This window comes from Histoplasma capsulatum, genomic scaffold, assembly GCF_000149585.1.
Source record: "Histoplasma capsulatum NAm1 scaffold_6 genomic scaffold, whole genome shotgun sequence".
NCBI classification, from domain to species: Eukaryota; Fungi; Ascomycota; class Eurotiomycetes; order Onygenales; family Ajellomycetaceae; genus Histoplasma; species Histoplasma mississippiense.
In genome coordinates, this window is record NW_001813977.1 from 897,382 (window position 1) to 923,812 (window position 26,431).

The following is a 26,431-nucleotide window of genomic DNA, read 5'->3' on the forward strand; positions in this document are numbered from 1 at the left end:
AAAATGTAAATAACTATCTCATCAACTTTTGAGAAAGATCATGTTTCATTATTTGGAATTACTTACTATATATCAGCAATACTATACTACACTAATAATTTTATGGAGTACATACAGCTTGTTTTTATCATTAGTTAGTAGTTGAAAGTTTTAAATCTTCCAATAAATTTCTTTGTTAATATTTAAAATGTTGTATATATATTTAAATTATTGAACTTCTCAATGCTTCTTTTTTCTTTACATTAAATCTCTACACATACTAGAAACATTATGACAAATGCTAAATGTTTATGTATTAAAATGATCAAAAATTTGATAAAATAAAGTTTAACTTTTTTTTTGTCTTCTTTAAATTTTTACCATCTTATAATATTGTAATGATATTTTTTTTATATAAATGTAAATATATACTCTTCAATTGTTCATATTCTGCTTATTCATATTGTTCTATAATAGTACACTTTAATGAATGCACTATAATTATGTTTATGTAACAGATCATAGCATTAACTAACTTTTTGAATATACAATTAAATATGATTTATTCAAACATTTACATGATTATGATTAGTTTATTGAATCGGAATAACTTTTGATGTGATTAATGTATTCATTAATATCATAATTAAAATATTAAATATGATTTTTATTTATTATCTAACTACTTTGAATATTCTGTGTTGAGAAGTATGAATTGATTCATTCTTTTTATTATCGGTATAATATTAATGTGAGAGTTCAGCTTTTTTACTTCAGTGATTTAACATTCTATCAGAACACACAGAGCTAATTTATTGTATATAATAAATATTTACAATATTTAATCAGTATGTACATTGTGTAGAACTGAATATGATTTTTAAAAGGGTTCTATTCTAAACTATATCATTGTTTATTACTAATGTGAAAAACTGAGGTTTAACTATCTACAAGACTTATTTTTTTAAAACCATATTTAGGTTTCAATAAACCACATTCAACTGTACCTTATAACTTTTTTCAATCTCTTATTTTTTTGCTATTAAATTAAGATTTAGATCTTGATATAAACTTTATATTAAAATTTTGTAATTTAATTATACTTTCAACTTCTTCAAGTTGTTATAGATCATTAATATATCTCTCTGTTCAATCTCAAATAATCTCTTACTATTCTATTTTCTTTGTTGGTGATATTCCAAGATATTTCACCATCTGATGAGCTGCTGAATATACTACAGCTCTTTCACTTAACTGATGAATAAAATTAAACATTTCATATTTGCTTTCAAGTGTAACAGTAAAACCACCGCTGATGAGCACTGCTCACGGAGGATTCCTAAGCCTGCCAGCTCTTACAGTATGAACGAGTTTCAATTGTCATTAAAAACAACTAGCTAACTAGTTATCCGTGAAAGGTTCTGTCAATAAAATTAACCCGATGATTTTTATAATATTCAAACATTTGACAGCCACTCTCTGAGAGGCTTGGCTTGGCTCCACTCAGTGTTCAATGATAAGGGCCACCACGGCGCCGCAACTTGCTCGAGAAGGAATATTTCATTACAGCAAGGTTTGACAGTATCAGGAATTAAGCAATTAAAGCCCCACTAATGGCAGCTTGTTTCTTATAAATCTAATGATAATAACTACCACGCATGGGCCGTGCAAAGGTATCCTTTGCCCCAGTGGCCTAACATCTTGTGCTTTTGCAGATATAGACGTGGAACTTAAAAAGTATGGTTGAAAATTGAATTTAATAGTATGTGATAAGAGAACTAGTTTTTAATAAATTTGTTCTGGAACTTAATAATAATAAGTTAGTAACAAGCCAGTAGTTTGAACCGATGTATGTAGAGAAGATCGTGAACTCCACAGGGAGAATCAAAGATCTGAATAAGAAATGAATGCAACGAAGAAGTTGAGATGGGCGTGTAAAGTAGAAAGGTTAAAAAGGTCAAAAAGAACCTCTTGATAAAGTTCAAGTACTTTGTATGAGTCCATCTTACAATAGTAAAGGTTGGGTGGGATTCAGTATATTGAAAAGAAAATTTGTAAAGGGCGTAACAAAATTTTCCTCAGCACAAACACACACACACACACTCTCTCTCTCTCTTCGCCTTTCTCTCTCCTTTCATTGGTTTTGTATATTTGTTTGTTATGAGATTTTTGGGGGGAGGGAGAAATGATGACGGCAAGCAGCACAAGTGGAAAAAACAGATTTGAATGAAAATGAGAGACTATTTTCGTCAAACTTTAGAAAACGAAGTCTGTGTATTACATAAGGCAAAAGTTGGTTGATGCAAAAAAAAAAAAAAAAAAATTAGGGGGAATTATTGAAAAATGACACACACAGGGGCAAAAACCTCGATTAATTAGAAGGAGGGTTGGAAAATGATAGCGTGTCACCCAAGCAGGAGAAAGGAGACTGCCTCGAAGACTGCCTTGGCAGGCTGGTTGAACAAGGGAAAAAAAAAAATCACATCTCAAAAAAGAGGCAAGGGAAAGAATTCTAGCAAGCAGTTGTTTCTCTCTATCGTTGTTTAAAACGTCTCTAATTCCTCGCTTGCCGCAGCCCCTTCGGCTTCGGGCGGAATTTCGAAACCCTCCTACATTAACGGTTCTTAGTTAGCAACCATAATTTCTAAATAGCGAAGAAAGACCGATGGAACAGAATGTGCAAAACAAGACAAACCCGAAATCCAACAAAACATATTAAGAAACCTAAGAGTGGGAAATAGGACTGTGATGACAAGGGAAAAGAAAGAAAGGGAAAGAGAACGGGGAGCCAAACACGACATACCTCAGTCGAATAGAGGATAGCTTGAATATGTTTCACGAGTGAATCATCATCTTTATCCAATTCAGGGTCCGCCTCGACAGCCTGCTGCAGCAACAGTTCGATATCCCGCAATTTCGCAAAGTAGAAATCGCGCTCTTTCTCCAGACCCGCAATGGCTTCCTTTTGCGCATTTATCTCCGACATTAGCGCGGCTGAGTTGGCGCTACCAGCGCCGCCGGCGAGGCGTGGACGGCCGCCTGCCGAGTTCACAGGGGTCGTGCCACCTCGACGTGCGCCTGTGGCGGATGTAGTGCCTGGTCCACGGGTGGAATTGGAGGCAGGAGCCCCTGCAGCCTTTCGTCTGGCTAGGGCGTCATAATCACCACCCGGGTAGTATTGGTCCCAGTGTTTCTTAGTCCATTGGAGGAATTCAAGGTTATCTTGCATTCGGCATTTGATGAGGTTTTCAACAGGGACGGGGCGGTCTATTTGGTGCCGTGTGAAGACGTCTAATAGGTTAAATTGTCAGAAATTGGGGATACATGTAATATTTGAAAGGCATCCCAATGGTATCTGACAAAGAGATATCCGCTATTGAAAGTCGGTTGCATGCTGGGGGTTCAATTTGGGAGAGAGATCTCGAGGGGCTCGTACTTTGCAGGATCTTGAAGTTCTGGAGGTAGGCGTATTCAGTATTGACATTGAACTTGACCCTCGACATGGGCACATCCACTATGTCACGATCGAGTCCAAGTTGGTTAGTGATATGTCAATTGTTTTCTCTGGAAGGAATCCACATGAAGAGCACTAACTGTATATAGAATCAAAAACCTGGCATAGGGCAGCCCTATATCGATCACATGCGCAAAGCAGTATCTCGTCAGTCAATTTCCCATGGTAATTCATTTTCCAGTCCCATAAAATTCCGATATATTCCAGAACCTCAGTGTCGTCTTTTCGCATGGCATCCCTTTGGTAACGAGACATTCATGTCCAGACAACCCTCTTCTTCCCGCAATCCAACAAAAATCCCATACGAACTGCTCCCGTAAAAGCCATCCGGAACGCTTCCAAACTGGTTAAAGCCCCACAGAGCGCGAAGGCAGGATGGGGGAGATGGAGGGGGAGGACAAAGTATAGCGGGAGGAAGGGAGCCGAACGAAACTCGACACAAAGGAAATTGCATGAAAAAACTTATAGTGCATACCCGGTACCGCATTGCTCGACCTTGGTAACGTTCAGCTGCAGCAGGTTGTTCAGCCATGCCAACAGCTCTTGCCTGCATATTTGATCCCAATCCCGAAAAGGACCAGGAGGAGAATTGTCAGCTTGAGATCACTTGTATGTGTGTTTCGGAGAGAAGCCAGAAGATGGCAGTCAATATTTGGGCAAAGGAATGTAAAAGAAGATAAAAGGTTGGTTGGCGGGGAAAACTGCTATTTAATAGTACCGTTTTGAAGAGAGGAAATAAAAATTTAAAAAAAAATAAATCATAACGGGCTCGACCATCCCACCGTTCCATCAATCAAACCTGCATAGTTTGCTTTTTCCCGGAAAATAACAATGGGTGACAAGATGAAGATGACAAAAAAGTCATTCGAACGAACGTACCTGGATTCACCCATGGCAAACAAAGATCAAAACGATATCAGGGGCCTGCGTATCCCTCCCTCAAACGGATGACTGGCCCGTTGTAAACTTTCTCGCACGTTGGTTTTTCTTCGCGAGGCTGTACCTATATGACCCCTGTGCGTGGGATACCGAGGATAGTTAGAACGAGAATAAAGGAGGGAGAGATATGTAGGTGTGATGGATAGGTAAAGAAGTATGGTACGTGTTGAGGCCGGAGGAGGCGAGGGGAGCAGGCGAGAGGAGAGGGGAGAACGCACAGATGCGGGTTGGGAGATGATATTCAGGCGTTGAGGGTCGAGACAAGAGGATTTGAGAGGGAGTGGGGCAATGAGAAGGGAGGAGAGAGCAGAAAACAGAGAGAAGTACGCAGTATTCCACTGCAGAACAAGCTGGTGAAGACGAAAAACCGTTCATATGTTTGTTCGATTGTTGATTTGTTCGTTGTTCGGATTTGTTTTGTTTTTCCTTCCCCCGGAATTGAGTCTAATACTGCCTATTTTATTTATTTATTTTGCGCCCCACGCCGCAACGCCGTATTAGTTCACCCTGACAATTTTCATCCGCATCCAGAGCAACCAAGAAAGATGTAACGAAGTCAATTGATATATATATATATATGGGACTTCCCTGGCCAAGGTGATTTAACTGCCTAAAGGAATGGATTCCCATGTTGCTTTTTGTTGTGATCCTGGCACCTCTTAAATGTCGTTGCTAAGGTTGTCAATTCCTTTCCTTTTGTGAGGTCCCGTTGTCAGGGAACACTTGCCCACCCCCAAAAAGAAGCCTTCAGCACTCGATTGAAGCACAATGGCCACCAATTGGGTTTTTTATCAAATCCGCAGAATGAAATCATAACATAGTTGAAAATCTCTATTCTTCTTTTAAAGTAAACATTAAGTATCAGACACGGAACACGTTTATTTCACAGTTGAGGCGGATAAATTATACATACGTAAAGAGATATATATACAACAACCACTTAACTGTTTTGTTATGGCCAGTCAAATGACACCGGCCAGAAATGAATCGGTTGACCCAGCTCTGGCCTACTGCAAAGAATATAAAACAGAGGAAGACATATATATATATATATATATAACATTGAAAATAGAACAACAGGAAAAGAGGCAGTGATAGCAAAAACCCACGAGGCTGGGATCCCAATAAAGGTAAAAACGAGATGAAGATAAGATAATTCTAACAGCTGTAGAAGGTAAGAGAAGGTAGCAAAGCAAAAATACGAGTGAAGGATAGGTAGGGAAGGGAAGGGGAGAAAAGAAATCAAAACTGAGATTAAAAAAAAACGACCATCTATGAAGGTAATACATGAAAATGCAAAAAACATACACAATAAAATGGTAAATTATTACAAGAACGCGTGATTAGAAAGAAGGAAAAGATGACAATGAGGATGAAATCATTCCTATTTGAAGAAAAACCAGGTAAAAGACGATGGAAAATGGGCCAGGAAAAAAAATGAGAATAAGAAATTACACAAAACGAGCAAGAAAAAGGGAAAATTGAAAAAAAAGCAAAGAGAGAAATATACCGCCCTTGAAATATAAACTCCTGTAAATCACTCTTCAAGCATCTCAATCCCATCAAGCCCATACCCGAAATCCATAATGACCGCACGCCCATCCTGACCCGCCGCGACAATCCGCCGATAATCACTCTTGGCACCGAGAATCCAACTCGACGTCCAAGTGGTCAAACTAATCGATAACTGCCCACTTGCCGCATCATACACCCTCACACTCCTATCGTAACTCCCACTGACTATCCGCCCATTTGTCGAATCCATATGCAATGAGCGCACGAGGGCCCAATGGCCCTTCAACTCGTTCACAAGCTCACCTGTGTTTGCATCGAATTGGTAGATGAGTTCATCGTTACCGCCCGCTAGGATTGTGCGAGCGTCCTCAGAGAACTCGACGCAGGCGAGGCCGCGGTTACGGCTGGTGAATTCTTTGATACATAGACCTGAGGTGATATTCCAGAGCTTGGCGACGCCGTCACCGCTGGCGGAGACGATCAGCTCACCGCGGAGCTGAACCGAGTTGACTGGCCCACGGTGGCCCAGGAGGCGTTTGACAAGCTCACCCGTACGCCGATCCCAGATGCAGATGGTGGTATCTTTAGAGCAGGAGACAATGTATTTGTCATCGAAGCAGACGTCGAGGACGCCAGCTTGGTGGCCTGTGAGGCGACGGATAGCTTTGTAATCGTTTTTGATATCCCAAACTATGCAGATATGGTCGGAAGAGCCAGTGACGAGGATTTCGTCGTCATATTGGAGGCAAAGGATGGAGCCGCGGTGGTAGTCACCTGTTGCAGAGGCTGGGGTAACATGGTCTGGTGAAGAGTGGATCGTGGGGCAGATGCTGATGAAAGGGAGTCGCGCAGATTCATCGTCTTCTGGAGCTTCGAATACAAGTCGGCCCTGTCTGAACGGTGATGGTGGATCAGGAGGAACTCCGATGACCTTGATGCAAGGCCAGGGGTAGTGCGCATCCCAGACACGTATAGTTCGGTCACGGGAACCAGTGAGGATTTTGTTCCTACATTTGAGTTAGAAGAATAAAATTTTGCGGGTCCGGGACGACAATTTGCATACTCATCAAACTGAACACAATAGACGCTGTCTTTGTGACCATGCAAGAAGATAGCCGCAGCTTTGCCCTTCTTCCAGCGGGATTCCAGAGCTCGTCGAACGGCAAACATTTTCTTCCAGTCCTGGTTCGGTCGAATACGTCCTAACCCCATATACTTGGGTTGGCCGTTTGCTAGTTTACCTGCCTTAGGCCAGCGTTTGTACTCATGCCAGAGCGCTGCTCTCCACACATGATGAGAAGAGGCAAGCTCGTGCCATTGATGGGAAACCAATTCTGCTTGTTTCAGCGAGTCGGAATCAAGAAACGAAAGGACGTGTGCCATGAGTTCAGCGGGCAGATAATCCATCGGATCTATGGCGGATAGAATCAGTATCGACCAGTTGCAAGAATTAGATGTGGGAATCATACTTTTGCGCACAACCTCCGAATCATCTTCAGAGACATCTACGCGATTCTGCAAGTTGACGTCAATGCCACTCTCAGAATCCCCTGCCACATCTGACTCTTCAATCGGAGCCGTTTCAAATTCGAATATCTTCGAATCGTCCTGTGAGCTCACACGGCCAATTTTGACCATCTCATTTTGCGCAGCAGCAGCCGCCCTGGCAGCGGCGCCACGCGAGAGATCATCGGGGAGGATTGGCGGCTCTGAACCATTTCCTGGAATCGGATCTGTCACGTAAGGTAGCGGCGGGGGTGGTGAACCGTGACGGTTAAGCGTATTGAGACTACTGGCGGAAGGACCATGAAATGAACGACAGGTTTGGAATCCCACGACAGCTCCTGAATCGGCTGACCTATAGTCGTCCGAAGTATTGCCATCATCATTCCCCGCCATTGGTACTGAGAGGCTATACTTGGAAGATTTGTGTCGAATAGTCAGGGAAAGGCGACGCGCAACGGCCCTCAATTCATGCGTGACACCATGGCGTAGATTGGAGAAGCTCTTGCTGGCACGGTGTCTTGTTTTCAGAAGTGGAAACACATTGTGATTTTCTGGTTCGAGATCGAGAAAGTTTGGTGTTGCAAAAGAACCAGATTGTACTTGTTGTTGCTGTTGATGATGTTGCTTTCTGGCGCTCGAGTCGCACACCGCAATCTCATGGGAAAAGGGCGAAACCGCTTCTCGATAGCTTCCATCTTTATGAGGGACCCATACACCGGTGTGTGGACGCGAAGGCAACGGGGGCAAAGGGAGATCAGCTCCAGCTATCGCAGTTTTGGGACGGAAACTAGCTAGTAGAGAAGGTCGTCGACGGACAGGACGAGGGGGGTTTGCTGCGGTATTTGGCGACATTGGGAGGGTTCAAATAGTGAGAATCCGATTGGAATGGGAAGAGCGATTTTAAACAAGATTCTCCAAAAGGGACAATAGGATAGAACAAGAAGCCGTGACTATAATGTTACAGGTAGATTCGAGGAGGTCGAGAATGTTATCGATAGAGATTTAGAATAATGTCACATTCACCTGGAGTCCGGCGCTTTTGCTGGTTGAACCAGGACAATTTTCAACGGCCACAAAAATAAATTATGGCGGGGAGGCGGTCGGACTCTTGACGAAAGCTTTTCTGTTGATCCGCAACTTCTCAACTCCGTAGCGTCTGTAAAATAGGGGCAGAGAGTGTAGACAATAGTGCGGACAAGAGCCCGAGCCACAACGGGATAAAATGAGGACAAGTAAAAAGTGAGTGTGGCGTACTCCGTGGAATCGTAGTCAAACAAGAGGGAAAGTAGAACAGAAAATGAAACGAAAGACGGACAGAGACAAAGAACAACAACAAAAGAGAGGGGAGGGGAGGGGAGGAGAGGAGAGGAGAGGAGAATAGAGCAGAGCTGGAGGTCTGTTGCTGGAGCGGCTCAAAAGCAAAGAAAGGAATTTAATTCACCTCCTGATGTTTGTCGTGTTTGTTAGGCTCGGCAGAAAAAAAGCAGAAAAAAAAAGAGGCGTTGGCAATTTATGACCAATCACAGCCTGGCAAATTTTTCACAATTGCCGTTTTGGACCGTGGCTGTCGAATTTTCAAACACTAGCAAGTTCTGTGACGGGGGAGTTTGGCGTTGGACCTGAGGTGCCGGCCAATCAGATCTTCAGGTCGAGAGCACCTTCAATGCCAGGGAGTATCTAGTATATGCGTACTCCGTATATATAGCCTTATCCATGGTCCTTACCAGCCTTGAAATGTGGACGGTTTCTCCCAAAGGCTGCCTTCTTCATATTGCCCCATGATCTCATGCATGGCTGCGTTGTTGGAACTAGTATCTGTACGTCCGTCCGAAGATCCTGCATCACAGGGAGCATCCCCATGTGCCATATAACTGAGAGAAGAAATTGAGCTGCGCTTTGTTGACTCTTTGAGTTGAAAGAAAATTTTAAAAAGAGGAGATTTTATACTCCTCTTACAAACTACAACTGAAACTATTCTCTACTGATTGCTTTAAGGCCACATCTTGAAGAAATAGTATTCTTCTCCTGTAAATTCATATGACAAGCAAGTTTACAAGTAGTAAAGGATGCCCGCAGCCTTCTCATACTCTAGAGACTATTATCCTGGAAAATCAACCTCATATAGTCTTTAGTACAGCCGGTACATGTATGATGCGTGTCTATTATTGCATGCATGCATGCCGCATTAATCAATGCCGGAGGGATCCTGGTATCCCCTTGTATCTATTCCCTCATGGATAATTCACACTGACTCTGTGCGGACGAGTCAAGGAGCACGCTCACCGCCCCTTTAAAAGTATTTTGAAATGTTTTACAAACCCCAACATAATACCGATATCCTTGCAGAAGACTTGCGTGCGTAGTACCTTTGGTCTTTATCCCTGTTTCGTCACCGCCAGTGTCCTAGGTGTCAATGAGGGGTACCGCCATGTTGCATTCCCAACTTCTGTTACTGTGCATAGGGGAATGGTAAACTGAGAGAATACTAGATCTAGAGAACCTTAGAAAATGCTTGATCAAGAGACTACTTGATCAGAAGAATGCTTGACCGGCAGAGTGCTAGACGTAGAAAATGCTTAAATTATGAATATATTGAATAAAGAAGAATCTCTTATCGTTCCACCATGATAAGAGCACACTCACTCTGTTAGGCCAGCTGGGGGAACCTGGCTCTTCCTAAGTTCCACTACCCTACTGCCATTGGTCCTTGGTGGCCTAACCACCAATCTCCTCCACCTTGGTAAGAGAAGGTGCATTAGTAAGGGATATTCTTCTGGCCTTGGCCTGATTTCGAACCTGTGATAGCATGTTGGCACACCCTGTAGCAGTCACGCTTACACAGGCTCATAACCTATTAGGCCACTAGGGCAAAAGAGCTCAATCACCACCAGCGCCGTGGTGGTATAGAGGGCGCGAATCACCCGATCCAATCCCCCAGCACACTCCACTCAGAGAAGTAACCATCAGAGATTGTGGGATGGTTAATCTTCTCATTGTGCGTTCGCTAGCTAACTATAGGGGTAAACACGTGCGGTGGAGGGCCACCAGTGCCCAACAGAGATAGCCACGGAGGGCCGCATAAGAATGTCGCCTGGGTGCGAAATGACAAAGCCTGTGGATGACCTTAAAGAAGCTCTGTTGAGGCAAGACTTCAATTCCCTTTGATATATCATAGAGAGCTTACCTGACGTTCTTATTAGAATTCTTGGCACAGGACTATTTTCCAATTTTACCATATTTTCAAGGCTCAGGAGCTATGATATCCATTGATGTATCATTTGCCCCTGCTCAGATTTCTTCCAAGCAGCATGCAAGGGAGAGTTCAAGGTACAATGTCTGATGATTTCGATGACTATAGATTATAACTTGTTTAGAAAGCTAAAATTGAAGAGATACACCTCAACAGTGAAGACCCTTCAGTAGTTGAGAAGGTGATGGATTATTTCTACAAATTAGACTACATTGTTGATGGCTGCTCATTTTGCCAGCTTGTTGTTAAAGTCAAAGAGCAATCGGTTGATCAATACACATTTGAGCTGAACCTCAAAGAGAAAGTTTCTATGACCAAAGACAAAGAACAATCTACATCTGTTGATCAATACACTTTCAAATCAGATCATAGAGAAGGTCAGAAAGATGCTAGTGGGGATCCTCCATTTTTATTCCATGCTCAGATGTATATCATTGGTGAAAAATATGGGATATCGGGGCTGAAAAGTCTGGCAAAAGAGAAGTTCGAAGCTGCCTCCCAGCATATATGGTGCAGTAGCATGTTTTACTCAGTTGTTCACTTTATATACAGATCCACAGATGATGGCTTGAGAGATGTGATATCCAGCCTTGCACATCAGAATGTTGCATCTTTAAAAACACAACCAGACTTCGCGGAGATGCTAGAGGAGTTCCCCTCTTTCACTCTGAATCTACTCTGAGAGAGGTAGTGACAACCTACGAGTAGACGCTCAAGGTCCTGCCCATACATCAACGAGATGTTTGGAGGCTGCACTGAGATGTCATAGAAGTCATCCCTCATGCATGGGTACGTAGTAGGCCTAGAAGTGTTGGTTGTAATTTAATGATGGAACCTGAAAGGTTTCTAGAGAATCCCGTTTACTACAGCTCAGCCATCAAGCAGCAGCACCATAGACGTCATAGGGCATCCTTCTAAATATCAACTACTTAATAGTAACTCCGCATGGTCACCCGCACCCATGGCGGCGATCGATGCACACGACAGTTCGTTGGTTTATTTTTCAGATCTACTTTTTTTAAACCACATTCAACTGTAACGTGATGCAGTCCCTTCTGAAGTAAATTTTGATATTCCTCAGTCAGAACTTGAACTCTCTCAATCAAACACTTCATGCTTTTCAGAGAATGATGATTAACTAAGTCAGACAAGCTTTATAGTCTCAGCAGAAGCTACACTCAATACTTCCTTCACTCAACAGATACATGTCTTGAAGCAGTCAAGAAGGCAGAAAATAGTGTGTTGATGTTGTGTTTAAGATAAGAATGAATTATTATCATTTGGATTGCATGTGCTATATCCACTTGATTCAGAATATCTCCAGAATATCTTTATATGCCTTTCTGTAAGCACATTACTCATAAATATCATCACGTATTGCGTAGCCGCCTGGATCCCCCGCCATGGACTCGCCATGAAAACCGTGTGATCATTTTGTGTTTTGGGGCCGTAAAAGTCGCGTCTAGGAGCCCATAAAGCACTTCTCAGAGCCGGAACAGGTCTCTGGATGATCTGACCCAGGAACTGTAACTCCAGGAACTCTCCCTGAGAATGTGACGCCCAGATCATAGAATGAGTAAATGCTAGGAACGCACCAATGGTTCATTTTCAGTCCAAAAACTAATGGAATGTGAGTTCTTCATATACCGAGACGATGATCAACCGCCGTGTCAAAAGGGTTATACATGTGTCTATAACTTTATAGATGATAGATGATTCTGAATATCATGGCGCTGTTTGTTATGGATTTCTAACAAATATAGTAACTGTAGGGAATAGCAGGCTTCATTGGAATCCTCCAACAAAATTTGAAAACCCAAGAAAGCGGGATTATTAAAAAAACCAAATAACAATTGAAGGGAGTAAGTCAGAATAGAGAACGGCAAGCGCGCATCAGAAGGGGTATGTTATTGGAAATACTGCTGTATGGACACCTCACTCCAAGAGACAGAATTCTTCTCCGGCCTTTGCCAGCACCGGAACGGGATCCGGCCAAGTTCGGTTTTTTTTTTTTTTTTTTGTTGAAGATAGCATCTTTGGAATATATTGCGCTTTTTACGGGGATAACAAAACTGGATTCCATCCTTGACTTGTCAGCACCAATCGACGGTTGTTGCCCCTGGCTTAAAGCTTTTTCGCGTGCTTGTTAGCGGGGATCATGAGTGGAAGCGATGATGTAAGAGGGGAAAAGTTAGTTAGTTAGTTAACTAAACTAGTTAGTTACTTTACGCTTGATTGCTACTAGCAACTAAATATATATAACAAATTCCACTGCAAACAGTTCTATGCTTAAAATTCCATGGGCTTTCGAATTTGTTATAAAGATAAAGTTTTTTTTTGGCGCAAGTTGACTTTTGCTCGCATCCCCTTTGTGTTGCTGCTTGCTTGTTGTATGCGATGGCTGGAATTACCCGCGATTCTGTTCTCTGTAGAGACCTCTCACGATATGACCTGCTGCACTTACCTACATAAACACCTACGCAAAATTGTTATGCTTTATCCTTCTGCAACCTCTTCCTATTTCCTTTCTCATTTTTCTCGTCTTGCAGCTTTCTTACCCTTTCATTTAATTGATCCTTCCATCGTTACAATCGTGAACTCGTTTTATTGAAAAGTCAGTTATAAACAAAACGCACATTTCCGATTACAATAAAGATGGCTCCTCCAAGTGTTCTGATGGTGAGACTGTTGCTTTCCCCAATCTCTGAGTAAATTGATTGAAGGAGGGAATTTTCTGACTACAGATATACCGTTCGCAGGTGGGAACGGGAGAATACACCACTGGTTTCGTGGACGGGCACGCATCCGGTTCTGACAAGAAAGTTGGTGTTGTGGGCCTGACCCTTTTCGATCTGCGTAGGAGAGGTAAAGTTGGTAATTTAAGCATGGTAGGAGTGTCCGGGTCCAAGTTTCCCGCTATTAGTGAGTGAACTTTCCTATATGGATTCCTTCATTCAGCTGTTTCTATATCAAACTCAGGGGAGAAGGGGGTGATAAGTATCGTTCACCAATCAGCTCCTAAAAACGCGTGGAACAGAACAACACCTCCAGAAAAACATCTCCCAGGTTTATAACAACCTAGATGTCTCCTTTCAATCATTTCCAGCAGACGACCAAGTGGACCCAGAGGCCTACAAAACCGCCATCGATGCTCTACCCCAGGGTTCCGCAATCACAATCTTCACCCCCGACACCACCCACTATCCCATCGCCTTGTACGCCATCCAGCGCAAGATCCACGTCTTGATCACCAAGCCCGCTACAAAGCTGTTGAAAGACCATCTCCACCTCCTCGACGAATCGCGCAAGCACGGCGTCTTCGTCTTTGTCGAGCACCACAAACGCTTCGATCCAGCTTACTCCGATGCACGCGCCAAGGCACGCACCCTGGGCGATTTCAACTACTTTTACAGCTACATGAGCCAGCCGAAAAGTCAGCTCGAGACGTTCAAGACCTGGGCGGGCCGCGATAGCGATATCTCCTATTATCTGAATTCGCATCATGTGGATATCTGTGAGAGTATGGTGCCGGATTATGCACCGGTGAAGGTGACCGCAATGGCATCGAAGGGTGTCGCGGTGGAGCTGGGTTGTGTGCCGGAGACGGAGGATACGATTACCTTATTAGTGGAGTGGAGGAAGAAGGGCGAGCCGAGCAAGATTGCTACGGGGGTTTATACTGCCAGTTGGACGGCGCCACAAAAGGCTGGGGTTCATTCGAATCAGTATTTCCATTGTAAGTACGGGTTCAGGCAAATGATTTTGATTTCTTGTTCCCCGCCATCCTATTCCTCGCCCGATCCTATATATTTATCATAAGTCTTTTGGGAAGGGGGTTTTGCCATTGGTGAGAACTAACACCATCTGGAAACTTCAGGGATGGGCTCGAAAGGCGAAATCCGAATCGACCAAGCCAAGCGTGGCTATGATGTGACAGATGATAGCCAAGCTAACGTCGCCTGGATAAACCCGTAAGTTGCACATATTCTACTCCGCCCCGAAAACACACACTCGCACTTGAAACATCCCCTGCCTCCAATCAACAAGCCAAAAAAAGAATATTGTGCAACGCCCCAGAGCCAACCTCATCAGACAGAACAGCACAAGAAAGTTCTTTTTCTTTTTCTTTTTCTTTTTTCAAGTCTTTTAAACTAAAGTGACTCATTTCTTGCTGACGCCCCTTCGCAGGTTTTACATGCGCTATGCCCCTGATGAAAAAGGTAACTTCGGCGGTCAGACAGGCTACGGCTATATCAGCTTTGAGAAGTTTGTTGATGCCGTAAGCGCCTTGAACGACGGACGCGTGACGCTCGAAGAGCTGGATAAGCGTGGATTACCAACCATTAAGAATACGATCGTCACCACTGCAATTTTGGAGGCAGGGAGAGTCTCGCTAGATGAGAAGAGGGCGGTTGAGATCGAAAGATTGGGGGAATCTTGGCGATTGAAATAACGAATGAAATGTTGCTGGTAGGGCGAAAGCATGTCTTAAGAGGAAGGGAAGTTATATGACGTACCATGCTCGTTTGACAATCCAATTCCATGCTTCACTTATTATTTGCTGTTTGAATTCGCTCTTGGAAGTTTTTCTTGTTGGGAGTAGAATGACGTGCGGGGAGATCATATTTCATTGATTTCGCGCAAGTAAGGGATAAAAGGAATAGAAACAATAGCTTTAATGAATAGAAATAATAGCTTTAATATAGCCAAAAAATAAAGGATAAAAAAAAGGAAGAAGTAAAGAAAAAAAGGGAGATTGAGCGAGAGAGAAAATTAAACTTACAAGATTGCTAGGTAGCCGTTAGGTAGCCGTTAACATGCGACAGCCAGCCGTCGAAACGTGAGACGTGACTGTACCGTTATTGCAATGCATTTTTGAATTTAGAACGGCAAACCGCGATCTGGAAAGGTGTTTTTTTTTTTTTTTCTTTTTCAACGCTTGCAAGCTATTCAGAAAATGGCTTGCGAGGTGGGTGGTATTAAATCACACAAATCTATAATTCATGTGGCTCTTATCCTGTGTTTCTATGAAACACAAGTTATATAATTGCAACCGGACATTATACGTCCGAGGGCAGTGTTAACGTAATTGAGCAAATTCTGAAGAAATAAAAGCAGGTTAGTTGGGAGTACACAATGGATTATTAACTGTATTTCAAGTGATGTGTACTCGTGGGGGATTAGCATACACTCAACCACATAAGTAGAGATCCAATAATATAATTATATTTGGATCTTGCTTTCGTTTGCTTTTTATATATGATACGCATCAGTTTTTAGTCATAGACAACGCATCGCAGCTGATACATGCGTTGACTTACGTGCCGAAAAGACAGCCAAAGTTCTTTTATTTCTCTTTTCTTTTTTTTTTTCCGGGTTTAGACTTGCTGCAATTTGTAAATGTAAGACTCGACGTTTTAGAGAACGTAATGGATCTTGGACTAACAGCTCAAGATAAAAAATATCTCCCTGGAATTGTGCAAAGTCGCATTAGCTATCTGACAAGATCACGATTTTGAGAGGTCTCTTACTAACCAGTCGAACATGAACACGTACAGGGGAATGTTGAGACGCGCAATTGGTTTTGTCTAAGAAGAATTAGTTTCGACAGCCTCCAAAATAATCTCGATATAGTCATCTGAATTAACATTTTCAAAACGAAGGAGTTAAACCTCAATCGTAGCGTAGCTCCTTTAATGTTACTGGAAGGTATATCAGTTCTCCTTCAGGAACGCCAGGTACTGATAGTAGACACTATAGGAGAACAAATAGCGACGAGATAGAAGCGAAAGGAAAGAATAAGCAAAGAGGCAGGAATTACCAGGGAAAGATTTCGGGTCCAAGAGAATATTAGGTCTGAGGGAATATTCGCGGTTATTGCCTCGAACGGAGCCAGCGGCACAGCGATCAGTTGTTGACTTCAGGCCAAACGCTGCGGCGATTACGTATGCTTTCATCCTGAAAGTCCTAAAAAGTGTGAATTAGTTCTTGGGACATGGCGGATATAAGAACCACGAGGAATCAAATCTTGGTGGAGGTTTGAAGTGGTCATGATGAGCTGGCTTGAAATATCACGCCGTACAATGAACGCCACAGTCAAAGCCACATCTTGACACAGAGTGTCCGCCACAACGCCACCGCGGCTGCCGGATTTGTGACGTTTACCAAGTCGACGTCATTGCTCAGCTTGCCATGGTAGTCCCCAGGAGATGTGATGCTATCTTTTGCTGGAGTTTTGTTCTGACTCGCGCAGTGTGGAAACTCCTACACCAAGAGATTTGATCCCGCATCAGAACATCCCCCGCTTCTGGGGCCAGTATCCGAAACACTGCGGATATTTGCTAATTCTGTGTGTGGGACTAACACCCGCAAGCTTTTCGTTTTACTCAAACCCTCCTCATTAAGGGTGTCAAGGTGTTGGCCATTTTTCAAAAACGAGGTTCGTCTTCACGCATTACTATCGGGAGAATTTGTGACCGAGGGAGGAATATTTACTATGTAAATATTTTTACTGATGAAGCGCTTTCTGCACTTCCTTTTTCGAAAGTTCTTGAGTGGCCTTCTGCGGGATTAGCTCACAAAAAGTTCCATCAGCGGGATGCGTTATATATCATATCTTTAGCGGCCGTGCCTCTCTTCCTACGTCAACAGTTGGTAAAATCCCAACATCCCAGCAGTTGACATCAACTGGCCAAGCAAGGTTCAAAGCACTGACAGTGTACCTATGGGGGTTTGCAAAGAAACCAAGACCAACCTCTTTATAGTATCAGTTTGGGGGCTCTTCCCCTCCGAAGAACACTGGGTTTGGGATTTGAAAGAAGGGCCAGCAAATGGAAATTCACTCCATCACACTCCGCACAATAATTTAAAAAATGAGCAAGCTCTCTTTCCCCACCTCCCACACTGAGGGGATCTGTTGAGATTACCCGCACTACGCAGTAGAGCTAGTTACCAAATACCCTGCATAACCTGTTCCGGCTAATTTCACTGAGAAGACGTGAAGAGTTGACGAATTGATATTCCTCCCGGCAAGAAGGGCGGTGTAACATAATTACCAAAGCGTGGACGAAAAGATGGTTATATCCGATAAGAGGATTCAGCGCTCATCATAAGCTGTGAGAATCTATCCACCTGAAACGTAAAGTAGATGTGTTTATCTGGATAGGGAATCTACTGCTGTAAGTGCCCAAACAGTTCGTCCAGGGCAAGACCAGTGAGTTTTCGAGCATATACAGAGTTCGCTGATCTCAGTCGCTCTGCTGGAACTTGGAAGGTAGTATCACGCCTTGCCGCAGTCAGTAAGGAGCCCCGACGGCGCCAATCCTCGAGACAGAATACGAGCTGAAGCGAGAGCTTGGGGAAACATCAGGGAGCCTTGGAAGTTGGAAGCTTCCCCCAAGATCTGCCAAAGTTCGATTGTACAGAGAGGCCTTCTTCGCCCTCTCTTGTAGTAGAGGTGAAATGTTTTGGAAGTTGTGCATTCTGTGCTCTCCAAGCTTGGCTAGCTATTTACACTAGTACTATTTTAGATTAGTGGCTAATCCGCTGGCAAATCAACCGCCTTCGATTGGCGGGCAGTGATTGGCCAGCCGCTCAAGCTTGGGAAGTTACCACCAGCCAATCATGGCAGCCAGATAGCCTCCTGGACCACAGGGCAGCGGCTCTCTTGTGAGCGGCCAATATTTTGTCCTCCTGAAGAGCTTGTGGAGGGACACCGATCAACATGGGCTGCGGCGCCTGTATTGCGACGTTTGCGGTGTCAGCCGGGTGGGCGAATGGCCCCGCTGCCTCGTACCGCTCCCACCTGGCTTTGGTTGGCTCGGGCTTGGTTGTTAAGGGGATTCCAAGAAGCACAGCCCCAATGCTCACTTCTTTCGACCACCCCAGTCCAATGCAGGGAGCACAATCCGGGCCAAGCTGGGTAAGAAAATGGTTGGCTGGGCAGGGAGGGACTTCGCCATCTGTCTGGTTTGCCTTTTGTATTTTATAATTGTTATGAGTTCCGCCCGAATAACCATCGTCGACCCTGATCTTCTTAGATCGTGTTCGTTTCTTTGTTTTACCGTATTTGCTCTTCAATCTCTCCTTGTATAACTCCCCAGTTCCTCCCTGAAGGGAACAGATCCTTTTTCTTCGCCTCTGGGTTTCCCAGCTATTGCCCGATGGCGAACAACAATAACAAATTGCTGGCTCCTCCAACCTTCATAAATACTTTGGTAGGTTGGCAGCCCAATCTCAAGATTTCTAAGTGTGAATGAAAGCCTGACATCTAGCCAAAGATATCCGACTCATCAACATCGGATTTGAGATGTAGCCATGAGGACGCTATCTCGATAGATCAGCCCACATCTCGGCACAACGATGGCTCACTGCTTATCCCGAACAGCCCATGTTCCGTTGACGGAGAGACTCTCCGTTCGCGCTCTGGCTCGTTTCTTTCAAATGTTGAGACTCTGAGATCAAGGGCTGGGTCCACAGCCGCCTTGCACTTAGAGAAAAACGGAGCTGACTACGATGACGTGCCATTATCAGAAGCTCTGAAACCAGATCAGAGAAACATCAAAGACTTTCAAGTGGAAAATAATCCGTTCGCCTTTTCGCCTGGTCAATTGAATAAGATGCTAAATCCCAAGTCCCTCAAAGCATTTGTAGCACTTGGAGGCCTACAGGGTTTGGAGCGTGGGCTACGAACGGATTTGATATCGGGGTTGTCGATCGATGAAAGCAGGTTAGACGGAACCGTTTCTTTTGAAGAGGCCACCAAACGATCTTATTCGGAGAAATATTCGCAGACGAAGCTCGAAATGATGAAAATGCCCACAGACACTGGCTTTTCGACACAATCGCAGTTTATCGATCGGGTGCGGGTTTTTCAGTCCAATAAACTACCAGAAAGAAAAGCAGATGGGTTCTTGATTCTTCTGTGGAGAGCTTATAACGACAAAATCATTATCCTGCTCACCATTGCCGCCGTGGTCTCCCTTTCCCTGGGCCTTTACGAGACGTTTAGTGGGGGATCGCAGGTTGATTGGATCGAAGGTGTTGCCATTTGCGTTGCTATCCTGATTGTCACTATCGTCACGGCAGCGAATGACTGGCAGAAGGAAAGACAGTTCGTTCAACTGAACAAAAGGGTTCGTATTCTTAACTTGCTTATCTCCATTGTGTATAATGTATTTTAAATGGCTCTCCACTGACAAACCCGCAGAAAGACGACCGCCAGGTCAAAGTGATCCGTTCAGGGAAATCAATCATGGTCTCCATTCACACTATCACAGTGGGCGATATCCTCCACATGGAGCCCGGTGATGCGATCCCGGCGGATGGTGTTTTCCTTACCGGTCATGGTGTCAAATGCGATGAATCATCCGCTACTGGAGAATCGGACCAAATGAAGAAAACACCTGGCCACGAGGTGTGGCAACGCATCATGGATGGCACAGCTACGAAAAAACTCGACCCCTTTATTATTTCTGGAAGCAAAGTCATTGAAGGAGTTGGCACTTATCTCGTCACCAGCGTTGGGCCAAATTCTACTTACGGCAAAATTATGATATCGCTGCAAACCCCGAACGATCCCACCCCTCTCCAAGTGAAGCTTGGAAAACTTGCGAATTGGATAGGAGGTCTTGGAACTGCGTACGTGCTGCTATATAATCATCCTCCGTTCTTTGATCCTGAGGATATCGCTCACCAATTTTTATAGTGCGGCTGTTATTTTGTTCACAATCCTTCTCATTCGCTTCCTTGTCCAACTCCCTGATAATCCTGGGAATGCGGCGCGCAAGGGCGAAGACTTCCTGCATATTTTAATCGTTGCAGTCACTGTTATTGTCGTTGCGATTCCAGGTAAGCTCTCACCGATTACTGATCAAACCCAAATCAGAAGCAAATTTCTAATACTCGATTATTAGAGGGTCTTCCCTTGGCTGTCACCTTAGCCCTGGCATTCGCCACCAAGCGCATGGTTAATGAAAATAACCTTGTCCGCATCCTTCGTGCCTGCGAAACAATGGGAAATGCAACTGTTATTTGCTCAGACAAGACTGGTACTCTCACTCAAAACAAAATGACTGTTGTGGCAGGAACTGTCGGTATCGACACTAGTTTCAACCAGATTTCAGATGATGGTGAAGGCTTTTCAAACATGGCAGAGAAGCTCAAGAGCCTTCCCCCTATAATTAGGGATCTTCTCCATAACAGCATTGCTCTCAATTCGACCGCGTTCGAAGGTGAAGAAAATGAGCAGCCAGTGTTCATTGGAAGCAAAACAGAGGTTGCAATGCTCAACCTCGCGAAGAATTATCTTGGGTTGCTGAATGTAGCTGAGGAACGTTCTAATGCTGAGATTGTTCAGCTCATTCCGTTCGACTCTACACGCAAGTGTATGGGTGTCGTCGTCCGCCAGCCATCCGGAAAATACCGTCTTCACGTCAAGGGTGCCGCGGAAATTTTACTCGGTAAATGTAGTGAGATAATCTCTATCACCTCGAGTAGCCAATATACTTCAGAGACACTGTCGGAGACCTCGCGAGATATGATTCTCGAAACTATCGACACTTACTCAAAGCGATCTCTCCGCAACATTGGCATGGTATACAAAGATTTCGAATCATGGCCACCAGCGGGTGCGAAGACTATGGAAGACGACCGTACCATAGCTGATTTTGATGACATCTTTCATGGCATGACCTGGATTGGTGTTGTGGGCATTCAAGACCCTCTGAGGCTGGAGGTTCCGACTGCTATTCAGAAGTGCAATATGGCCGGAGTTTCCGTGAAAATGGTCACAGGTTTGTATTTCACCTTCATTACTTTAAGACAGGTTTCGTGGATTGGTCATCAGAAACTAATATTGGTGATCCTGGATTGTAGGTGACAATATTACGACGGCCATTGCTATCGCCACTGAGTGCGGCATCAAAACGCCAGAAGGCATCGCGATGGAAGGACCAAGGTTTCGACAACTCTCGGATGAGGAAATGGACAGAATCCTTCCCAACCTACAAGTCCTCGCTCGCTCTTCTCCAGAAGACAAGCGAATCCTAGTTGCGCGCCTAAAACATCTCGGGGAGACTGTTGCTGTTACTGGTGATGGAACCAACGACGGACCAGCTCTCAAGACCGCTGATGTGGGATTTTCCATGGGCATTGCAGGTACAGAGGTTGCCAAAGAAGCCAGTTCGATCATTCTGTTGGACGACAACTTTAAGTCTATTGTTACTGCCATCTCCTGGGGGCGAGCGGTAAATGACGCAGTCGCGAAGTTCCTTCAGTTCCAAATTACCGTCAACATTACTGCCGTCTGTCTGACATTCGTGTCTTCCGTCTCAAACAGCAATAACGAGAGTGTGTTGAAACCGGTACAATTGCTATGGGTTAATCTCATTATGGATACCTTCGCTGCGTTGGCACTTGCTACTGATGCCCCCACAGAGAAAATCCTCGATCGAAAACCAACCCCCAAATCTGCACCTTTGTTCACAATAACAATGTGGAAGATGATCATCGGACAAACCATCTACCAACTAGTCGTGACTTACACCCTCTACTTCGGCGGCGCCCGCATCCTCAACTATGACATTAGTAACCCGATTGTTAAGGCGGAGCTCAACACAATTGTCTTCAACACCTTTGTCTGGATGCAGATCTTCAACGAATTCAACAACCGCCGCCTTGACAATAAGCTCAATATCTTCGAGGGAATTCTCAAAAACTACTACTTCATCGGCATTAATTTCCTCATGTTCGCGGGACAAATCTTGATCATCTTTGTTGGCGGATCCGCACTCTCCGTGCGACCCATCGATGGCATCCAATGGCTCATTTGCATCCTCTGCTCTATTATGTGCATACCCTTTGCTGCTCTGATCCGCTGCTTCCCTGACCCGTGGTTCCAGGTTATTTTCGATGCTGCCGTGAGCATCATATCCGCCATCTGGAACCCTATTAGTAAGGGGCTTAGTCTCACATTTTCTCCGGTCAGGAGGGGATTCCGTGCCATTCGTCGCTTCTCCTCACGGATGTTCAAGAAATCCGGACGAGGGGCTCCGGCCGCTGAAACTGAGAAGGACGAGGAGGCTGCTGCAGGTTCGGAAGTCAAAGCTCCTCCGACGGCCGCGTCAAATGTCACTGTTCCTGCAATTACGTTGTCTAGCACCTGAGCTCTCATTGATTCGCCCTGCTTGTTTTAGGATGCTATGCGGTGTGTTTTTCTTTAGTGCGATTTGTATCATTATTAATATTCCCATTTCCTTCCATGCGCGAGATATATCTTCTGCATAGCGACGGCGTTCCTGGGATTCCTTGACATTTTTGGCGTTTTTGGTTAACATTGATCATAGGCATTTTTTGCAAGGTGGCAGTCCAAAGTCCATTGAATAGGATAAGGGACATTTTTATGCATAGTACAAAAATACCATCATTAGTAGATGAAATGAAACGACAACGAAATGTTGAGATTCAACATGTTGATATTGATTACAATCATGCATATTGTTATCATCGAACATCGTCTTCTCCTTAAACATTGATAACGCGTAGCATCGGCGGGCTCTGGTTTGCCAGTGCTTGGCACGACATGAGCCTCCACCCGCTGCTGACATAACTGCCTTCCCTCCCGCATTGTTAACCCGACATATCAACCCGACATTATTATCCCACGAAAAACCAATACCTCTCCCAATTCGATCAATAATATCATTACCTCCTCAGCGTAGTACGAAGCAATTCAGCTGACCACCATCGCGGTGGAAACCACTCAACACGTCCCCAGCAGATCCAGCCCCCGAAGGAACCCCAGCCTAAACCCCATACACCACTACCAACGGCACAATGTCCCTCATAAACTACCGCACCGTCGACGTGGACAGTATCGACCCAGAATCCTCCGTAAATTTCCCCCTAGAGACCCTTGTACCAAGCAACTGCCCTCCACCCACAAACTCCAGCGCGGCGGCCAGCATCGGTTCGCAAGTCCGCCAAATGCTCCGGTCCGGCGACTTGGAGGGGGTTATGCGCTATGTACTGGACACAGCGCCGCTAGGTGGTGATGATAGAGCGAAGGAGGTCCATCTAGCTACCGTTGTGGAGGTCCTGGCGGGGATAAGACAGGGGGAGATGACGAGGGTGCTTGAGGGCGTTTGCTCTGGGGAGGGTGGAGCGGAGAGAGGGGATTGTTTGATGAAGTACTTGTGAGTTGCTATTCCTAGTTTTCGTTTTAGGTTATAAAGTTCTTTCTCTGTTGGGGTTCGGTTCGCGGAGTTATATGATATGCATAGGCGCCCAAAGCATTCTATATTCACGACGCTAACTGTTTATACGTCATGATAGATATAAAGGGATGGCTGCCCAGTCATCTGGGAGCCTCTCGCCGTCGAAGAAATCATCATTGTCTCCCCAAAGTACGGGCTTTTCGCAAATACAGGCGCGGAATATTGGGGAAGGAGGTGGAGGTCAACAAATGAGCGTGTTGTTGAGCTGGCATGAGAAATTGGTTGATATTGTTGGAGTCGGATCCATTGTTCGGGTCATGACGGATCGAAGGACGGTTTGAAAGAAATAACCGACAGAAAATTTTATTCTAAATAGACGATCATGGATGTAATTTGCTATTACTCTTACAGCGGGTATCATACAAAACAGTTCTTTAGCCAACTAGCACTTCTAATATCGGTCTCAAGGCGGAGCATCGCTGTTCGCTCGCAGGATTTCCCTTTAGCAGCCAGTTGTCCAAGATAAAGAAAGCAGTCGAAGGAAAAGCGAAGCGTACTTCATTTCACCGCTGTTCAAAATCCCCTCCACCCAGTATATCCTTCAGATTCACCTCCCCACTCCCACGGGCCAACGGCTGCCTCTGTCCTGCTCCTTCTTTCCACCCAATCATATATATCAACCTGAACGTAGCAGGAATCCCTTCTCTCCCCCCTTCCCCATGTAGCTCCCTATATATAGCTTCGCAAGCTAACAAAACATCCCTTGATATCGGTCCCGCCTCACGTCGCAGAATAGCATTACTCTCCCCCATTGCCTGTAAATCAGTCATCAAGGCAAACGTATTTGGATACTCCACCACAATATCCTCCACATCAACCGTAAGTAGCTTAAAGTTAGCTTTTCCTAGCAATCCCCCGACATCCCGGACGTCAGCCAAGGGTGAGATATGCGGGCTCACGCCTCCGCGCCGTTCAAGGTCTGCTAGCTGCAAAGACGTGCGTAGTTCGAAGAGTGTATCGCCGCCAAACATTGCGGCGATAAAAGGGCTGTCTGGTTTTAAGATATGGTTTATTTGTGTCAGGAGAGCGGGGAGATCGTTTATCCAATGGATCGAGAGGGAGGAGAGGACCGCGTCGAAGGTGTTGGGTCCAAAAGGGAGGGATTCTAGAGTGGGAACCACTTGGCGTGTAATTTTCAGCCGGGAATTGAATGGGAGATCTTCATCGCGGTATAGGAGGGAGGGGGATTCGTCGATGCACGTTAGCGTTGAAATTCGACTTCCGACAGTAGTATGTGGTGATAACACTGCCGCTTCAGAATCATTTTGCTCCCGTGCCTGTTTATTTTCATCTCTGGGTTCCTGCTCTGGAGGAGGGATTGGCTGCGTGAGTGCTTTCGCGATATTGCAACTGTTTGCGCCCAGATCTAAAACGTTTGGGAATTGGCGGTTGATATCCTGACCAAACAATATAAACATTAGCTATTGGAAAATCTCCCTCAAGTATATATCAATTTACGGCGTAAAGCTTGCTGTTGGGATGTAAAAAATAGTTTTCTTACAAGTAACCGCTCACTCAGGCGAAATGCGACCTCGTCTTTAAGATAGTCAACTTTGCGACCAAGCTTGATATTTCTCCCCGCCCGCTCCTTCTGCAGGAGTTTTGTCCTCCGGTTGAATACCTCTAGGGTTGCTGCCCCTGGAGCCTGTACCGCGTAGCTTCTCGTAGTTTCGCAGAATTGCTGCCGAAAAAGAGGAGGCTTCGGGAGCGTTGGACGTAACAGCATTGGGTTATGAAATTGATCCTCCAGGTGCAGAGGAGGGAGATTCACGAATAGAGCTTATATAAAAGAGGACATAAGGGTAGATATACATATGCAGAATATGGCTACATGCAATTATTGTAAACAAGGAGGGGAAATGAAAGAAAGATGGTTTCTTTGACAGCGATCCTCTTTTGGTGGTGGTGGTGCTGATAGTGAAGGTGTTCGTTCAGCGGCAGAAACCATCGTAAAGTCACCCACAGAAGCACACCTTCCAGCCTATTTACAAAAACCAGAGCACGGGGGAAACAACAATACCACCAATGGTCCTTCGACTTCATTAACAGGAATCATATATTGGCCCTCACTTGGCGCAGACTCCTAAAATCCACCTTCCCTAGGTTGCACCCGTTTATTCGTTCAACTTTTGCGGACACGGAATCATATCGTACTGAGGCCCCCTCCCCCTTCATCTCAATATTGAAAAAGCGGGAAACGCAGCCATCAATAAATGGATGGGGACCCTTGGATATACACGCGTAATATTTCAGTTGGAATCAACCACACCTGTTTTGCGCCAGGAAGAGACCCATGCCATAACCGAACTTCCTCTTGAACAACTCCGCCAGTGCCAACACCATTGTGGTCTCCCTCAGGCATGAGAGTGAAATTGCCGGGTGTTGCAATGAGATTTGGATTACGAGCTGCTACACAATGGCTCGTCCCTTTCCATAAGCGACTGTATCATGTAC

At 44.7% G+C, this 26,431-nt stretch overlaps 7 protein-coding genes across 7 annotated transcripts; 3 read left to right on the forward strand and 4 right to left on the reverse strand.

Moving 5' to 3' along the window:
* Nucleotides 1-2,522: 2,522 nt before the first annotated feature.
* Nucleotides 2,523-4,386, reverse strand: HCAG_06605 (predicted protein; the record flags this gene model as incomplete). Its single annotated transcript, XM_001538950.1, has 6 exons — nt 2,523-2,588; nt 2,783-3,270; nt 3,416-3,493; nt 3,574-3,608; nt 3,969-4,040; nt 4,373-4,386. 6 exons carry the CDS (start codon nt 4,384-4,386, stop codon nt 2,523-2,525), a joined length of 753 nt encoding a protein of 250 aa, XP_001539000.1.
* A 1,583-nt stretch (nt 4,387-5,969) lies between these two features.
* HCAG_06606 (conserved hypothetical protein) lies at nt 5,970-8,148 on the reverse strand (the record flags this gene model as incomplete). The annotated part of the gene is made up of 4 exons (XM_001538951.1): nt 5,970-6,954; nt 7,011-7,359; nt 7,417-7,805; nt 8,054-8,148. 4 exons carry the CDS (start codon nt 8,146-8,148, stop codon nt 5,970-5,972), a joined length of 1,818 nt encoding a protein of 605 aa, XP_001539001.1.
* A 5,210-nt stretch (nt 8,149-13,358) lies between these two features.
* HCAG_06607 (hypothetical protein) lies at nt 13,359-15,156 on the forward strand (the record flags this gene model as incomplete). The annotated part of the gene is made up of 5 exons (XM_001538952.1): nt 13,359-13,382; nt 13,463-13,577; nt 13,810-14,439; nt 14,581-14,674; nt 14,892-15,156. The coding sequence occupies 5 exons, from the start codon at nt 13,359-13,361 to the stop codon at nt 15,154-15,156; spliced, it is 1,128 nt and encodes a 375-aa protein (XP_001539002.1).
* Nucleotides 15,157-15,847: 691 nt separating this feature from the next.
* Nucleotides 15,848-16,882, reverse strand: HCAG_06608 (predicted protein; the record flags this gene model as incomplete). The annotated part of the gene is made up of 5 exons (XM_001538953.1): nt 15,848-15,851; nt 16,150-16,172; nt 16,260-16,291; nt 16,525-16,670; nt 16,869-16,882. The coding sequence occupies 5 exons, from the start codon at nt 16,880-16,882 to the stop codon at nt 15,848-15,850; spliced, it is 219 nt and encodes a 72-aa protein (XP_001539003.1).
* A 1,544-nt stretch (nt 16,883-18,426) lies between these two features.
* Nucleotides 18,427-22,867, forward strand: HCAG_06609 (hypothetical protein; the record flags this gene model as incomplete). The annotated part of the gene is made up of 6 exons (XM_001538954.1): nt 18,427-18,624; nt 18,977-19,837; nt 19,912-20,342; nt 20,410-20,552; nt 20,618-21,496; nt 21,579-22,867. The coding sequence occupies 6 exons, from the start codon at nt 18,427-18,429 to the stop codon at nt 22,865-22,867; spliced, it is 3,801 nt and encodes a 1,266-aa protein (XP_001539004.1).
* A 670-nt stretch (nt 22,868-23,537) lies between these two features.
* On the forward strand, nt 23,538-24,258 carry HCAG_06610 (conserved hypothetical protein; the record flags this gene model as incomplete). Its single annotated transcript, XM_001538955.1, has 2 exons — nt 23,538-23,896; nt 24,036-24,258. 2 exons carry the CDS (start codon nt 23,538-23,540, stop codon nt 24,256-24,258), a joined length of 582 nt encoding a protein of 193 aa, XP_001539005.1.
* Nucleotides 24,259-24,480: 222 nt separating this feature from the next.
* HCAG_06611 (conserved hypothetical protein) lies at nt 24,481-25,703 on the reverse strand (the record flags this gene model as incomplete). The annotated part of the gene is made up of 2 exons (XM_001538956.1): nt 24,481-25,374; nt 25,479-25,703. The coding sequence occupies 2 exons, from the start codon at nt 25,701-25,703 to the stop codon at nt 24,481-24,483; spliced, it is 1,119 nt and encodes a 372-aa protein (XP_001539006.1).
* Between the last annotated feature and the right edge of the window lie 728 nt (nt 25,704-26,431).